This window comes from Nothoprocta perdicaria, unplaced genomic scaffold (assembly GCF_003342845.1).
Source record: "Nothoprocta perdicaria isolate Ctin4 unplaced genomic scaffold, notPer1 scaffold_42, whole genome shotgun sequence".
NCBI lineage: Eukaryota > Metazoa > Chordata > Aves > Tinamiformes > Tinamidae > Nothoprocta > Nothoprocta perdicaria.
In genome coordinates this window covers 3350729-3368915 of record NW_020455666.1, presented here as the reverse complement: position 1 = coordinate 3368915, position 18187 = coordinate 3350729, and the positions used below count along the sequence as shown (strand labels likewise).

The window sequence follows — 18187 nt, the reverse complement described above, 5'->3', positions numbered from 1 at the left end:
TGCTATTTGCTCTGGGACAGTGAGGGGTACGATTTGTGTTCTAGCCTCTAATCTGGTAATAACAGTTCTACGACCACAAAGTACCAAGTTGATACTGCCCTTGCAGTATGAAGCAAAGGTTTTATTTTGTGACTCCTTTAATGAACGCAAGGACTTGTAGAGGCCATAACTGTCTACATTACAATTCATTTGTGCCCAGCTGTCTATTAGAACAGAGCCAAGAACAGACTAGTTCTTTTAATCTCCAGTCTTTCAAGTTTACAGCAGTACTTGTATAAATAATTGCTACTTTTGCACAAATAGAGGTTGCAWTGTGAATCACAGCTGTGAGCAGCATTTTCCCAATGTAATAGAAACAGGAAACTCTGTAGTCCAGAAAAGGGGTTCCTCTATAGATATCTCRAGGTCCTTTTCAGATTCCCCTAGGCTGAACACGTAGTATTAATGTTATGCCAACTTTGACAATCTCTAAACTTTGTGACTTAATTCTGCACTTGTGTCCTCCCAGATCTAGTGATTACATCAAGTATGAGTCATTACTGGCCTTCAGTTTGCACTCATCAATACCAGAGCACCTCCGTACACATCTACATTAGGGTAAGCATTACAGCATATTGGTATAGTGTTGCATACTTGGCCTAAATAGAAATTGGAAGCTTTCCACAGCACAGAGTTTCATTACTATACGCATATCCAATGACTGGACTAATGGCTCAGTGCAGGACTTCCCCGATCCTGCTGCTAATTCTACACTGTCTCCCATGGTCCCTCCAGAATCACACACTTTTACACCAGTTGGCCCAAACTTCTCTGCCCAAAATTGCCCTTGTGCATGTGAAAGTCGTCTCCCCAAGGTCCAATTAAAAGACAACAGGATTAACCATAGCAGACCTYTGCAACACCTGAGATTAACTCTTACAAATCTACAGGAAAAGTGTTTGCAACACAAGAAAATGGTTGCTTTCCATTTCAACAGCAAACAAATTTCTCATAATTGGTATAGTATCTTCAAGAGATCACTTTGTGTTTGCCAGCCCTGTATTGCTAGTTCACCCTCTTTATTGAAACTCCAAGGGAGTCAGTGCTTCACTACAGTGCTATTGGTTTAAGATTATCAGTATTTATCCATGTAGAAAATATTCCCCATGCATTCTTTTCTCTGGTAATCAGGGCCAGGGAAGATGTGTCCTCTTCTAAAAGCAAGCAACAGTGCATCTGGCTGCAACCAGCAATTCTGGAACCACCATGAGCCAGAATGTCCTTGCTGGGATGCAGCCCACTACAGACTTTGTTATCGTAAGGGCTTCCCATCTACACAGAGAGGCAGCTCTACTCGCCCATTCTCAAAGCACTTATTTTGGATACATATTTCCCAAATCAAATTGAGCCAGTTATTTTTGCTAACTTATTTTGTAATTACTATCAAATGTCACTATCTGCCCCCAAACACTTCCAAGGCTACACAGGTTCACACAGTAGGCATGGGGTTGGGAAAGACCCTGCTTGGGAAACTAGGAGTTGGGACAGGAACAGCCCCTGGAGGCTTCGCACACGGATCAGGGTGATCAGTGTGCCAGCTCCTCCGGCAGCGCATACCGGGCATGGGAACGGGACCATGGAGGGTGAAGCTCATCAAGAGCTCCTCACAGCTGCAGCAGAGCCATAAAACCACTATTTGCAGACTGACGCAGGAGAAAATTGTTTTAGAATACAGCAGACTCAATCGTGTTACTTGGGTCTGCATCACTGAAACTGSATCTAATTAAATTACGGCTTTCAATAGCCACATCAATACAAGTGCCTCTGATGCTGAGAATGGAAAGAGATTTCTACTTAGTCTCAAAAAAGAAAAAAAAAGATCTATTTTTACTCCAGAATCCTAATTCTCCCCAGCTGGGACTATTTTTTTTCCTCATGGAACACGCAGGAGCAATGGAAACAAGAAAAGGGGATTGGGAAGAACAGCCAAGGCCTCTCGCTCGCATCTACTAGAAAAAACAAGGAGCAAGATAAAGATGCAGCAGATTGCCTGGATGCTGCCCCCTCCAAACACAATGAAAGTAAAGGTCTGAGGGGACATTCACTATGGTTTTGCCCTTAAAGGGTAGCTTTAATCATATGCTCAAGCCATACCCGACCACATACCAAAAACAAAACAAAAACCAAAAACAAAAGAAAAATATTCACTACAACTTTYGCTCGCAGTGCCAGAAAACAGCAAACTCCCTTCCCGTTTTCATACACATTACCTTTGCTCTGGTATCACAGGCGCAACTTTGGGCCTTTCCTCACTCCTAGCTGGACCAAGGGGTTGGAAGATGAGCAGCATTTTTCAGAGCCCAGCAACACTTCTCCCAACGGTGGGCAAGCAGACATGGGTGAGCAGGGAGGAACCGCGAGCACTGAGCCACCTAAAGCCAATTTATAGCCTCCTAGTTACCTCCTGCTCCTGCAGAACCATCAGCAATGAGCCACCTAAAGCCAATTTATAGCCTCAGAGTTACCTCCTGCAGCTGAGCTGAGTGAGGCAAAGGCAGCAGCATTAAGGCTACCAGCAGCCTCCTGGGTGGTGGGAGAGCTGGGTGCCAGCCACTGGTGTGACCAGGATGAGCAGGGCACTGGCTGGGGGCTTCCCTGCCTCTCTGCACCCAGCTCCGAGGGGAAACCAGCACTGACTAGTCAGTATCTGCACTAATTCATATGTATGTGGGAGTTTCTTACATCCAGAAAAACAGAACATACCTCCTCCCCGGTACAGCAAAAAAACCATTCGGCAGCTTAGGTAAAAACATCTTACTCTCCCATCTACTGCTATTTATAACATTTTAGCTATTTGTTATTTACATTCCAGACAAAAGAAAACCTGATGTTTCATGCTGTCATTGGCCCACTCAGATTTCCAGCAAGCATGCAGATATTCATTTCTTCTTCCCTGTAATGATATACTTGAATTTCCTCAGTCTCTGGACACACTGGATCTGCCAAGAAACATAAGATTCAAGCACAAAGAGGTCGGGTTACATAGATGCAAGAGTACGTAACCTGCAAAATTAAGCAGAACATATATTGTTCAGACAGGTCACATAAAACCCATCCAATTTTGGAAAAAATATTAATAATTTGAGTTTTTACACACATAGGTTCTTATGTCCCAAGTCTGCCATGATTTTTTTTTATTAGGATTCCAACTGTTGCCTTCCTCACAGTTTTACTATATTGCACAGACCTTGGGCAGCTCTTTTTAACTCACCTCAAACAGGGGAGAGGGAAAGAAGCCAAGGAAGGCCAGGGGGAACTACTTAACTCACTTGTTAGGTAGGTACAAGAGGCCACATAAATCCAGTCCAAGCCAAATTTCTTTTCCACTAAGCCTCTCTCATGCAGGTTGATGTATATACTCATTTTCTGTCCATTTTACCTCGCCAGTAGAGTGAACGGGACATTACTGTAGATGGGAATTGGGCCTCCTATGAGCTAGATCAGTAGAAAAAGAAAAAAAATCCAGTCCCACCCAGGGGAAGTCCTCATCCATCAGTGAGTCTTTGTTGGACACATCTATTTAAGTTGAATCTTTGGCACTGTCTTAAGAAAAAGCAAACATGTAGTACTAACACTCCCCACACTGCAGCTAAAACTAACAGGGCACATGCTCTAAGTTGGGCAAATCATTCTTCTGGTTATTTAGGACAAGGTGAATGTCAAGTTATCTACTATACATCTTTCCTTCCCTTTGACTAGTAGTACAGCACAACCATTTCTCTCTTTGAATTTCTATAGGATACAGTGCTGATGAATATATATTTTTTCACAACAGAGCATTTTTCTTATAATAGTATGCAAAGTCTCTTCTAAAACTTTCTTCATCAGTTGCCTGTCTAGAAAATGAAAAGTCAGTATTACCACCTGCCAGATCCTTAACATGATTGACTACGGTTGCTTTTTGTCAGCAAAAGGTCTCCAAGTAACAAATGACTTGTCCACTTGTTCTCTGACAAGAAAGACCGTTGAAGCTGGAACATCATTTACACTCAATCAAATACTAATGCTGATGGAAAACTCTGGGTTTCAGTCTCTCCTGAGGTGCCCCAGCAGGACCAGATAAAGGTATTGCCACGGAGCACGCGGGCTCGCGACGCTCGCTCCTGCCGGCCGCCTCGCACCAGCCCTGCTGCTCTGAGAGGCACTGCCTGGAATGACAAACCACACACGYGTGTCCTTCAGTCAGCACATCTCTGTTAAGCCCTTGCAGAGCTGCAAACTATGGAAAACACAAGATGGATGGAAAAGGGTCACTTTTACTRAAGGGTAAAAAACACCGGAGGAAAGCTTGCTTACCATGTAGATATCCCATACTTTACAGCTGGGGAATATCAATAATTTTTCTCCAGGAATGGGTCTTTATGTTGTCAGATTTGTATTTTATTATCAATAGGAAAGTCCCAATTTAAGAAATGACTTATTTGAAGTGGTAGAAATTGGCCTTGGGATATAATGAATACAGTACATCTCTCACCCTATAGGTGGTGTTTACAAGATTTTAAGTCTCAGTACAAATATTTTACAATATAATAAAATAGTTGATTATGGCATAAAAGCCATAAGATTTGACTTCTCTGTAATTTTATGTACAGTACATACTGATCAAAATAAGATCTACTATAGAAAAGAACAGATTATTAAAATATAGTGTAGTAAACATCAATATAGCGTAGCTACATATTTCATTTAAAACATTTTGCAGAATAGTTATAGCTGGAACAAAGAAAGCTTAGAAAATTTCAGTGCTGGARTTTTGGGKTTTTTTTTCCTTTTCCTTTCTTTTCCGTATCAGTTGCAAAGAAGTTCTGATACTCCATTCTAAATTCTAACAAATACTTTGCTTATACTATGCATTGTCACAGCCTTGGGCCTCATCCAGTTTCCTGTGGAAAGAGGAAATCCAGTTCAAACCTTAGATTGTGCTGTTTCTAAATGGCATAATACAAACTGCCAGTTTAACTAGCATTTTCCTCTGCGTCATTAGTAGCATAACTTAAGTCATTTTCCTGAAGAATAAAAGTGACTGTCCCCTGCTTCTTATTTAAAATCACAAATGCACACCCAGGGGTCAAATAAGAAGTGGTAACTATGATATCATTATTCCAATGTTTCCTCTTTGACATTCCTTTAAGAACTGCAATACAGCCGATTCATATCTGTAGTAACCTAAACAGAGCAGGGTTGTATAAAGAGGAGTTGAAGCACCTATGAAGGCAACTACTACAAATAGCAGTATAAGCTTTTATACCAAAGCATGATGTTCTTTGAAGACCTTGGTCTTGCAAACATTTAACATTAAGCATATGAGTAGTCCTACTAAAGCAAGACTCAATCATAGGCTTGTTCACTGGTGGAGTTTTCTTTTATTCATATATGTTTTCAGGTGACAGATTATAAAAGCTGGAAGGAGGAAAATAATCCTTTAATATGAGGTGAGCTAACCATCAGTGTACACACGCAGCCTTCAACACAGCATCTGAATGCAGAGAAACTCCGTGATGTTGGTGGCTGTCAGACCATGAGATTTGGTAGTAAAGAGAAATTGCTCAAGGATTTTTCCTTTAGTGGCAAAAACCGATACTCCCAAGTGATCTCTCCTTTCTAATGCAACATCCCGCAGATGTGACTAAATCAAAAAACCATATCTAAGAAAATGTTCCAGCATATAGCACATGTACTGCCTTCCAAACCCTTCCTCGCTCATTGTCAAACGATGATGTAAAGAATTATGTAAGAAAACAAACAACCAAAAAAAACATAACAATTAACTTAATTTACACAACCAGTAAAAAAAAAAAGTTTGAAGCAATGATAGAAAAATAATATAAAGGCTAAATACGTTAAATGCCAGTTCAACAGTATAAAGCTTTGGTAGAGCAGGTAAAGAGCATAGCACCAATAAACTCCAATGTCAATACACGCCTCAGTACGCATGAGCTGTGATGAATATGTAAATTTTGGCAAGGAAAGTGGTGTATGTTCCCTGACGCCACAGTTTCATTTCAACATCTAATAAAAAGTCTTTGGGCTCCTTCACTTGTCGCTGGAGATAGACGATGCCCGTGTAGGARTTGAGCCTCCTGGTGCTGAAGTAGTTCTCCTCATTTCCCTTGTTGATGGTAAGGATGATGTTGTCCCCAGCATAGGCAGGTGACGGGCCAATACGGAAGATATGAGCTGGGACCACGATGTTGGTTTGGAAGTTCAGCTGATAGTAGGTAATACGCACAGGGGTGTTTTGGCAGTCCAGGTAGTTAAAGCAGCTGATGCGCTCACACCTCCTAAGAGAAGAAAAACAAATTGGTTTCACTGTCCACGCACTTATGAGTGAAAAATGATGTATTTCAGTGAATAACAAAGTCAAAAAAAAAAAAAWCTCAAGCATGTGAGGGACAAACAGCTGACTATGCAAATGTCAGCTGAATAGTTTATCCTTGTGTGTTCTGCCTTTGCAGAGCTGCAAACATTTAYAAACGCTACAGATATCAGAGCACAACAGAGTAAGAGATCCTGGGGACATCGAGAGCAGCACTTGGGAGACTCCCATGGGTGCAGGCAACTGGGGAGCCAGGCTGTGCTGCCAGCAGCCCCGCAGCGCCGCAAGGCAGTGGCCCAATGCTCTGAAAACCAAAGCATGGCACCTACAGACACACACGAGCAAAGCTCCTGAACCTGCAAAACTGCTAGTTCTGTGAAGCAGAAAAAGCATCTTTTATAAGTGACTCAATCACAAGCAACTTAGATTACCCCCCTGAGAGTTTCACTCTCAGAAGAGGCAACCTCCGAGRAGCTCTAGGTCTATAAGACAGGGAGCCCAAAATACTGTCTGTCTAATGGCCGGCAGCGTCTGCTGTGAGAGCAGCAACACGGAGCATCCTGTGTCCGCCAGACGCTGGCCCTGCAGAGCGCCCGCGGCCACGCTTACATGTCGGAGACTTTGCGGTAGTTGGCCGGGCACTCGAAGGACAGGCAGCGGAAGCCGCCCTGGATGTTGTAGCAGGACTCGGCAGCAGAGCAGTTGTGGGTCCCGAGGGCACACTCGTCGATATCTGGCAAGCAGAAGCACAAGGAAGGTCACACAGAAAGTTCAAAACCAGACAGTAACCACAATTTTATGGGCCATAATGTGCCAGTGAGATGGGTCTGTGTGTATGAGAAGCAAGAGAGCCCCATGATCTGAAGGGGCTCACGTGTTGGCAGCGAGGCCACTGTCTCACCCCTTCAGCAGTTGCAACGGGTACCGCAGACATCCCAGCACACGGGACATGAGCTGCAAGTACAGAGGAGCTGCGCCAGGCTCAGCTTGAGACCCCAGCCCTCCGCACTTGGGAGCGATAGAGGAAAGTGTGTCGATCCCACTCGCTTTAAACTTCAAACATYTTGTGTGGAAAAAGCTGATTTTCCTCCTTGACACCCTGTAGTCACTCCCGAGAGCTGACAGTCCCTTCCCTCCCACRCAGCCAGCAAGGGCGCCCGCGGTCCTGCCGCGCGTCCCGGCCTGGCCCGGGGCTGCCTGGCTCCAGCCGCGGCGCGCGGCCGGCCCTGGCGCTTTCCCTCTGCAGAAGGGTGACTCTTTACCCGGACTCKGCAAATATTTGCATGATTTGCAAATCTAACCATCCTCATTCCAGGTTTGTTTTAACTGTGGGATAGAATAAACATAAAAAGGAAAAAAGTTCTTCAAACCCCATAGCCGCCTCTCTTGCYACTTCCCGCTGTAACAGAAAAGCATCCAAGGCTCAAAGCGCACACGAGCRCGAGGCAGAGCTGTGTGTGCTTTGCCCTCTGTTTCCTGGGCTGTCAGAGGCAGTGGTGTACACAACATTGTGAACTAGGCTGAAGGGGAACAAAATAAAATAACCTATTCAATACGAGCTCCGCTTAACCATGTTCCTAAGTGCCTCATCCACACATTTCTTCAACACTGCCAGGGTTCAAGACAGTGACTCCATTGCTTCCCTGGGCAGCCTGTTCCAGTGCTTGACTACTCTTTCTATGTATTTTTTTTTTCCTAATATCTAACCTGATCCTGCCCTGGTGCTACTTGAGACCATTTCCTCTTGCTTCAGCTCTAGTTATTTTGGAGATCAAGCCTCGCCTCACTACAACCTCCTTCAGGTAGTTGTAGAGAGCAGTAAGGATTCATGCATCCTTCTGGGACACCCGTCTGGAGAACCCTCCACCTTAGCAAAGACATATCATCAACAGAGGCAAGTACTAAGTTCATCTACATGTTGGTCTAATGTGACAAAAACAACCCCTCAAGAATAAACAAATCTCATCAGAACAAGATCAAGTGGTGTTTAAAGCAAGCAGGTCTTTCTCACCAACTTTTTGAGAGTTGAGAAAGCTGGGCTAGGTTGGGGAAGGATTTATCTACACATGAAAGGTGCTTGGCATCAGAGCAGGACGTGAGCACAAAGCAGAGCCACTGCTGCCGTTCAGCTGCATGATGGAGGAGTCCCACGTGCCACAAGGCTGTTATGAATATGGCAACTTCAGAACAACACTTTAAACACACACAGATTTAAAAACTTAAGTTAAACATAAATATTTGCCATAAACAAGAAGTAACGTTGCAGAAGACAACAAAGAATTGCCAAAGCTCAAAGACACTTATTGGCCTAGAGCATGGATGTGGTTACCTAAAGAATATTTATTCACAAGCCCAACCCATGGTCCTTAAAATGCTGAAAACCAGATGCAATAACAGCGCTCCAACTTGAGCAGAAAATATTGGCAAAGCTCTCTCAGTCACAYTGTGTACTCCCAAAAGTCTAGACAACGCACGGACGTTTTAAAATGAAATAAACGTTAACAGACCGACCAGGCAGGCTGCATAGGGCCCTGCAGCTCTGCCAGTTGTCGCAGAGGAGAGACACTGGGGGAGAACTGTAACCTCCCTCCCCTTCCTTCCTTGGATGAGAACTGGTCTTGTGCGCTGCTCTGAAGGTTAGAAGTCCAAAGAAAAGTATACAAGAGGAAGTGAGAGAGAATCAAAGTAAATTAAACCCCTTACTGATTCTCAGAAGTGCCCTCAGGTGAAAAGAAAATTTCTTCCATATTGTGTTTATTGTCATAAAAACACTCAGTTCACCAGTCTGGCTATGGTGCAAAAATACCATTCACAGTTCCTCCAAAACGATCCATATGTTGACTCTCTATTCAAGAAATTTAACTCATCTGAGACAAGAAAAAAAAGAAAGTCTCAAGAACACACTACTAGTACCTCATAACCCAAGAGCCCGCTGTCTGGCAAGCAGTTGGGGCCAGGTCTTGGGCTGATGGATACAACTGCCTTGAGGTTAGTCCAACTGATATCAATTCAGACCATCCTTTTGACCACCTTTTCAAACAGGCTTCACCACGAGCTGGCTCATGTTGCACTGCTCAGCAGTCTACATTGGCTTCACTCGGGCCAAAAAATGGGAGGCACTCAGCGCTGCTCTCAGTGCCTGACTGGATACAGCACAAAGTTGTCCCACATGTGCCAAGCCTGACAAGTCGGCTCCCTTCTCCCAGGAAGGGGGACACTTGTTCCAGGCACTACAAGTCCTTTGGAAACTTGCTCCAAGTGTAGAGCTCACTGTGCAGGACCAGCCTGCATGAGGGGCACCGAGTGCCATGTCACACCATGAAGACCCTGCCACCGTGACAGCCTCAGGAGAGCTATAGCCACGGATTTTCTAAAGGTGGCTTTTGGAGAAGTTAAAGCATACCTTGGATGATGATTCTGAGGTCTGATATAACAACACCTACAAAAAGAAAGCTCCCCCCAGGACCAACTCCCTTGGGAAGATTCTTGCTCTCATTGAGTCACTTTCTCTGCTACAAGGGTAGGATCAACTATGTTCAGGTCCTTGTGATTTATGCAGTGTAAATTCATTGCAGTTACCAATGAGAATTTAAGTGCAGAAGATACATAACAAAAAAGTTATGTGGAGGGTTCCTGAAATCCAAAGAGCAGGAAATGCCTGGCAGTTAGTGTAACTGGCTGCAGGGATGTGTGCAGAGTGCATGAARGTAATCAGCTCTTCCATCATCATTACACCGTCAGTGCATCCTTTGGAAATGGGGGGTTCACTTCAACCCAGACAGCTGCACACCAGATGAAAAGCTCCAGACAGCCAGCACACACTTCAGTGATTCTGGAAAGGATGGGTGGGGGCTGGAGGGTACATGTCATTCACATTAACATTTACTACAGCCAACATATTCAAGCTCAGATGGCAAACTTCAACATGTCCAGGTCCGCACTACAACTCCTAGATTCGCTCTCCTGGATTTCTGGGGTAGGAAGCTCCTGATGAAGCTGTGGATGTGGATGTACACATCTGCCACTTCTAAAAAATTAGATGACTTACTGATGTGTCAATACTGATAGCACATGCAAGCAATCAAATGCCTCAACTTGCTCAGTGAACTCACTTAAGCAAGAAACACCAAGAAACTCACTCAAGCAATTGCCTTACATTGATAGGTGAGTTGCAACAGCTACTGCTTCTTCAATCCATGGAAAAGCTGGCACTGCAGATTATCAATACATGGCAAGTTTGTCAAATACTAGCCCTTTAACAAAGACTAGTTACCAAAACGGAAACTTGACCTTCTGAAATGTCTTTGATCATTCTAAAGATTAAAGTATCCTGTTATCATCCTTCCAGCTCCCCAGGCTCATCATTACCTCGGCAAGTGCGTCCATTTGCTGCCATGGTATATCCCTGCTCGGGACAGGCGCACTGATAACTGCCAGGAACGTTCACACAGCGGAAAGTACAAAGGATGCCTGCACTTTGTGTGCACTCATCGATATCTGGGAAAAAGTACAAGCATATAGAAGAAGTTACAAACTTGAAAAGGAAGGCTGAGGAGCACAAGGAAATTATTACGTGACACACATAACACACTTCTCTTAAGCAGGAATGAATGCAACCTTAAAAGTATGATGTTGCTCTAGGACACTGACAGTGCTTTCTGAAATTGTGAACATAGGGTTTTGCTCCCCAAAACACTGTCTGCAAGTTGTGGTAGGGACTGATGGCACATCTGAGCCTAAGCCTAAGGCACATCCGAGTCTGAAAAACTCTTCTAACTCGCCCTCTGGGATTGCTTTGGGACACATCCTTCTGCTTGAAAGAATGAGGATTTCTTGATCAGTTCTCAAACAGAGGCCTTCTGGAGTTAGCATGTAAGAGAAACACGTGTGTGTATGACAGCAAGCTGCGTTTCCAACAGCTAGAGCCGCCCTGTGCAGCTTCTGCAGCAGAGTATGGTACAACTTAGCCACCCCTGGGCACTGCCTGCAGCACRAGCTGCTGCTGAGATTTAGAGAGCACTTACTGCTGAAGAGCATAAACATGCTTAACTGGATGTGGTGGAGCCACAGCCTTACCTTTACATGAGTGCCCATCTTCTGCTAGCTGGAAACCTTGCCTGCAGTAGCACTGATAGGAACCGTAAACATTGGCACACTCCTGGCTGCAGGGACTTGTATCACATTCATTCACATCTGTATCCAAAGCAAAGCCAAAACATTGCACAGCAGGTCAGAAGAGTAACTCCCACCACATCCTTTCCCTGGGAACAGCTGTTACCGGATCCTTCTGCACAGTGCAGATAAAGGGGRAGTAATTCACCCCTAGTTCAGGTTCTGCCCCCTCGATCCCATTCTGTGAGGCATGAGGGCACGTGCTGCACTTGCATATCATTTCTATGTATGCCCAGGTAGGCACATGCAAACATGTGTTTCACATGTGATATGCTGCAGCTAGTAAAAAACATGATTATTTTAAAAAAAAAAAAAAAAAAAGAAAAAAAAGAAAAAGAAAAAAGAAAAAACCCATAAAGTTGTTCAAAATTTCCATTCTATTCAAAATCTGAAGCTTTTTTCCCAGTTTTGTCACTATTGATATGTCTCTGGTTTCATTTTTTGTATGGCTTGAGTGAAAAATCCCTGATTTTACTATGTTCTCTTCTCTCTCATATGTGAAGAAAAAAAAGTATGTGAAGGAAAGGAAGAAAGAAGAGAAACAAAAATGAAATAATCCAAGCTTTGCTGTAGTTTAAGTATTTCAAATGAAACCTAAAACTTTGACAGACACTTGGGTTATCTTTTAAAGTCACTTCATGATGAAGAAAAAATATCTCCCTGTAACATTTTAAGTGCTATACCCCATATATGTTGTAACTACAAGAGTTTACATCAGCTTTAATGCTTCCATAAAAGAAAATAAATAGTAATACACTCAGAGTCATTATCCTTGCAGGGGAAACAGTGACTTTCTGAGCACTGCAACACATCTCAGTCATTTGTATGRCTGCTCCACTGGAGATGCTCTCCAGCTCCAGGATTGTATCTTGGTAGCTACTAAACCCGTGCTGCTCTCTGCTCTTTATATTGCAGTACCTTCCAAAAGTGCCCTTACCCAAACCAGTGAAACAGCTCAAGAACAACAAGTGCTGTGGGAGAGGAACTGTCAATTGTGAAGGCAGAATAAGAGCAGCCGAGCACCTGGCCTTCTGAGGGGAAAGGATGGAAAAGAAAATCACTATACAGTGAGTTGAGAGTAAAACGAAGATAAAGAGAAAAGAGGCACCCAGCCTGTRTATCTTAATCGTTTAGTGATATCATGACCCTGAACGGGCACCAAGGAACTGGCAGCTCTGCAGGCTCGTCAGGGCTCCAGCTCACGCATGGAAAGCTCCCTCACAGCACATTGCKGGTGTGCTCAGGACAACGGACTGGGGCTTGTTAGCTCCTCTCTGCCATCTTGGAGGCTTAATTCAGAACCTACAAACTCAGCACACTTATCATGGGGCTATCACATTTATATTTCACCACAATTCCTACTCTAGCACCCGTTGATTCACACCACAAACTCTACAGCACAGGAGAGCTGGTACCTTCGCAGTGCTTCCCATCGTAGGACAGGCGGAAGCCAGAAGAGCAAGTGCAGTGGTAGGAGCCAGGCGTGTTCTCGCACGTGTGCTGACACAGGCGCCCGGGGTAGTTCCAGCACTCGTTTATATCTGCAGCACCACGAGCAAATATACAGTCAGTGTACAAGTAAAARCACCAAAGGAGATGCAGGAGGATATTTTAAAAGATGTCAGAGTGATTTGTAGACCACAAAATGCTGCAACTTCAGTTTTTATGCCATCCACCTTTGTGCTCTAAACGGTCTATGGCAGCAATAAAATCCAAAGTGCTGCATCATGGTCTCTTACGGAGAAGGTTGTGAAGACTTCAGGAAGATAAATTTCCACAGTGGGGGAAGCATAACCTATAGAAAAGTGCTTTGCAAACGACTTTAATCAATAACCTGCAGCCAAACTAAACCAAGGACACCTGAGCCGCAGGCAGCACCCCGAGGAGCAGGGCGCTACCTGGCTGGGGACACTTGGCAGCAGCTCCCAGAGTGATGCCCTGACCCTCCAGCCACTCACTGCAGGACTAATCACTGTGTCCTCTGCAGKAGTGCTAGCAGTGCTGGAGGTCCGAGGCTCAGCCAGCCCGTCACCCCCTCGGCCTGCACCYTACGCACCGATGCAGCTTCTGCTGAACGCGTCGTACTGATAGCCCATCTTGCAGTCACAGCGGTAAGCGCCAGGGATGTTGTGGCAAACCTGCCCTTCCCCGCAGCGGTGCACCCCGGTTTGACATTCGTCCACATCTGCACAGAGACAGCCATTAGCTTAGTTTGCTGAATGTCAGAGTTTACAAAAAAGGAAAAAAAAGGGAAAAGAAAAACAGAAGCAGAAACTCTTAGGGTTGTCCCCTCAACACAGGAGGTAGAATATTAGCTTTTCCACTCTGCTTTTCTCAAAGTCAGAGGAATATATCTCTAAGTCAAACTTTGAAAAGGAAAATGATATTTCAAAAGTGAAAATGCAATGGAGATTTCATGGCATATTCTGCATTTCAATGTAAACACATTTTGAATCTGATCAAATCATGACATTTAAATACCCTATTCTGATGTTCTCCATTACATGAGTCATGACAAGCCATTTAAAACAAAACAAGAACTAGCCAGAAATTCTGTTCATCCTTTGACTAAATCACTATTTTCATCTCCTCTTGCCCTTTCTACCCTGCTTCTGCTGCCCACCTTTTGCTCTTTTCCAAAGTTGATCTCTTTTCTTCTCTCTCTCACTCAACCCAAACTTTGATATTCTTCATGGCCTCTCATTCAAAATACAATATGAACAAATCAGGTGCTTCTTCACTCATATGCATCACCACCAATCTCAGTTTAACAACCCTCAGAAGACAATGAGAGTTTTCATCACGGGCTGATTTACAAGACTTAGAACATGACTATACAGCTCACCAGTATCCAGCAAATCCCCTGTTACCATCTGTGATAAGAAGCATCAAAAACTCTGACCAAGCCTCCAACATTTGTATTTATTATAGTGCCATTTGGCAGAGTTCTGCCTTTTTCTAAGCCACAAGATCTTTCCTGCTTTCCTTCATCCATTTCTTTAACTACTTCAACCCCCCAAGCCTTGGTTCATGAAGTATTAATTAGGATGGCAGCCAAGGCATGACTGGAGGTTCACCATACAGTGGCCCRTCTGAATTTACAAATTTTGCACCATTTCATTTCAGCGAGTTTCTGGGCAGATTCTCAATCAGCAGTCTGAGATTGCTCTGGAAAGCAGTCACTTGCTGAGAAAATGATAGGGAAATATGAGCAAGTTTCCAAACCCATACTTGGAAATTTGGAAAAGTGGAGATAATATTAAACCTGGTGAGAGATTCAAGCAAATACTGTTCTTCTGAACTCTGACTTCTTCACATTCAGTCCCTGCCAGCAGCGGCTTAGTGAYGACAGGGAACGTGCCCAGCAAAGAGTGCCTGGCGGACTCGGATTCCTGCCGAAATGCTGCCTTCTTGTTTTCTTTCAGATCAGAGGAAGCATCAAATCAAGAAAGTTTTCAATGCAGACACATATTTTATATTAGAAGTTTTATTTGCAATGAATTCATGCAAGCAACCATTTCATTAGTTTGTGCTAATTAAAAATTATATATTAAATTAAATTTAAAAATTATATATTCTTTTGCATACAGCCTTTAACTGGTTCTGGGGCACTATCCCATCAGAAGTATGCTATATTTCATGGTAATTACCGTGCTTTTGAATTAAATGTAAGMGGTAGCTTTTAATAACTGATTTACTGAATGAGAAAAAACGAACATTTCCAAGGAAAAATAATCCTCTAAATGGAAATGACAACAGAAGTTTAGTTCTGCTCCAGAAACACATCCAGATGACGTATTTTATGGTACTTTGAGTAAATTTGAATTAGGAGTCCAATTAACCATCATAATACCTTCAAGAAACTAGTCTTTACCATAGAAATGGGAAATTAGGACCATATGCTTTTCCTTTTTCTCCTCCATACTCTCTTCCTACTTAAAGGAACGCATACCAAGAAAAACAGGGCTGCAAGCCGAGATCTTGCACACCCAGCATTGACAGGGGTATCTCCACGTAACATGAAACATTTGTTTTCCTAAAATTAAGTAGAAATGTTGCCATATTCYCCAGAGAGTTTCTCTACCTCTGCCCTTTAAAGGCATTGTCAAACATGTAAATTAGAAGCAAAGTAACATTACTAAATACTTCGCATCAGATCATCTCCTCATGCCTTAAACCGCTGTATGACCCTAAAAGCAATCTCAGGGTCCCCTCACTTCAGGTGGTGCCAACTGGCCCAGACTTGTTGACTTTGCTGAGAATCAGCTGAAGATGCTTCCCTACAGGACAGCTCTGCAGACAAAACTCTGCACCTTCCTCCAGCACAGCCAGGGTGTCTCAGGCTGGTCTATAATAAAGCAATAAATGACACTGCACCACTTTGCCCTGAGCTTAGGGAACACTGTAGGTGTTTTTTAGGGTGCTGCCTCCGTTTCCTTGGCTAATTACATTAAATATCCCGTTCTTCTGCCTAGTTCCAAATTTCACCCATCTTCTCACTACCCAAATACACACACATAAGCATGCCAGAGAGAGAGGGTASTAAAGAGCAAAGAGGAAGAACTGGAAATTTATTTAACTGGGGCCCTCTGTCTCTCCCCCTGTTTTTCACTACAGTTYTCTCTCCAGTCTCTTACAGGAGGGTTTTTATCAGTTATGAATGCAGCTGTGAACAAGTCCCAAAAGTTTTCCTGTCTCACCTCCCATTTAAGGATAAGTAGAAATCTTTAGGATGCCATCACTAACTAAAAACTCTTTKGGACACAAAACACTCGTTTGCCTCTGAGAGGGCCTGCGGGCAGGGGCAGGAGCCTGGCCTTACCRATGCAGCGGCTCCCGTCCTCGCTGGCGTGGTAGCCTCTGCTGCACGTCAGCATGTTCCTCTGGCAGGTGTAGGAGCCAACGGTGTTGATGCAGTTGAATCCTGGCTTGCACGGCTCGGGGAGGGATGTGCATTCATTAATATCTGGTGAAGAAAATGAGTTAGCATGCTGAGAGCGACCCTTCTCTTCCAGCTCTCGCTTCTTTGCATTAATTTTGATTTATTGTACCACAAAGCTAAGGCTGATGAGAGTCTGTTACAGCAGTCCTTTCAAATTAATTATGTAGGTATGCCTACCTTCAAAGATCAGCAATGTTTCGACTTAATTCACTGCAAGATTTAAGGAAAATTGCACATAATAAATGTACACCCACTGGACAGGCTAAAAGGAACAGGAGATGGGCAGTGCTGCTGCACGTACTGCAGACACACTGCTGGTGGCACCTACCAACACAGTTGCCCTCGGGGTCTTGCAGAAACCCGTCCATGCAGCGCTGCTTCGATTCACAGTAGAAGGAGCCTTCTGTGTTCTGGCAGACGAAGTTCACTCTGCAGCTATGAGTCCCTCTCTCGCATTCATCAATGTCTGTTAATGAGATCAAGATCAAAGAATTAACGTGTGTCTAGTCAAGCTGCAATTTTCCATAGGCTTCACAACTAGTTTGTCTGCAAGGCAATTAGGGAGCATCACTTAAACCAGACTCCCAAAASAGCTTGCGGTGTCACACTGAGGTGTGGGGATGTCACTCTTGGACACCTGTGGGCTCCTGAGCTGGGCAGGTTCTGCAACCCATGGGACTATGCTGGTCCCACTACAGTGTTCACTGAACCTCTGCTCATTTTAAAGCCTCAGGGATCCAGAATAARGCTAGAAATAAGGGCACACAAACCACACACCATGCTATTCCAGAAGCAGATTGGTTCTTCTGCTCCTCAGCCCTCAGGGATTCTAGATAAACTCCTGGCTAGGCTGAATCAGATGCTAAAAGGACCCCTGAGTTCAACAGAGGGCAATTTTATGTTGCACACAGGGTGCACATAGAGGTGCAGAAATACACAAGCCCAATACCCAACCACTTCAGAAAAGTAGAAGCAGTAGCAGCACTAGTGTCAAACCTTTTTCTGCTCCGCAGCCAGCCATGGTTTCTCATTTGCACTATTACATGAGATTATTTTCCAAATTTTCTCCACCAATTTAATGTCTGCTTGCTAGATACACTTCCTACAAGGCTCAAGCTTAGCAACTCAGGCGCAGCAGATCTCCGCTGAACAGCTGCAGCATCGCTTACAGCTCTTGATTGAAGGATGGAGATCCCAGTATAAATACAGGCAAAGTTCACTTTCTGGGAATGTTTTCTAATACTACATTARCATACACTATTTCCTGAAGACACTCCTCATGATGAATGCATTTACTAGACAAATCCAGTAAACTGTGCTGTTCAGGAAAAGAAAAGAGTTCCCCAGGCAGACATGGGAGAGCCCCTGACCCTTATATCTTTCTGCTCTAACCCCTCAATTTAGTGCTAAAGTCACAAGAGAAGGCCACCAGTCTTCCAGAAGGTAGTATRTAATATTTTAAACCTATATTAAACCAATCTTTGAGTTATATATACAGAATGAGTTACAGAAAAATGTGGAACTCAATATTTCATAAAATGTGGGAAAATCAATAGTTCTACGCAGACAATTTTACACTGAGTAGTTTTGGAATAACAGTCCCTTTTATAAGCCATTAATTTAAAAGCTATTTAAAAACAATTTGTACATTTCATAATCTATTATAGCTACAATCTAAGTTCAAGAACTAATATAGATTGCTAATAAACATTAGAAAT

General features: G+C 43.7%; 1 protein-coding gene across 1 annotated transcript in view; it reads right to left on the bottom strand.

The window, feature by feature from the left end:
• Nucleotides 1–5115: 5115 nt before the first annotated feature.
• FBLN2 (fibulin 2) overlaps nt 5116–18187 on the bottom strand; it is a 55946-nt gene continuing 42874 nt past the window's right edge. Inside the window, exons 9-16 of the mRNA XM_026046092.1 lie at nt 16798–16935; nt 16350–16493; nt 13584–13712; nt 12943–13068; nt 11432–11548; nt 10724–10852; nt 6965–7088; nt 5116–6320 (exon numbers count right to left, since the gene is read on the bottom strand). Of these exons, the coding sequence (XP_025901877.1) occupies nt 5963–6320; nt 6965–7088; nt 10724–10852; nt 11432–11548; nt 12943–13068; nt 13584–13712; nt 16350–16493; nt 16798–16935 (1265 nt within the window). The 3' untranslated portion in view covers nt 5116–5962. The remainder of the gene's footprint in view (nt 6321–6964; nt 7089–10723; nt 10853–11431; nt 11549–12942; nt 13069–13583; nt 13713–16349; nt 16494–16797; nt 16936–18187) is intronic.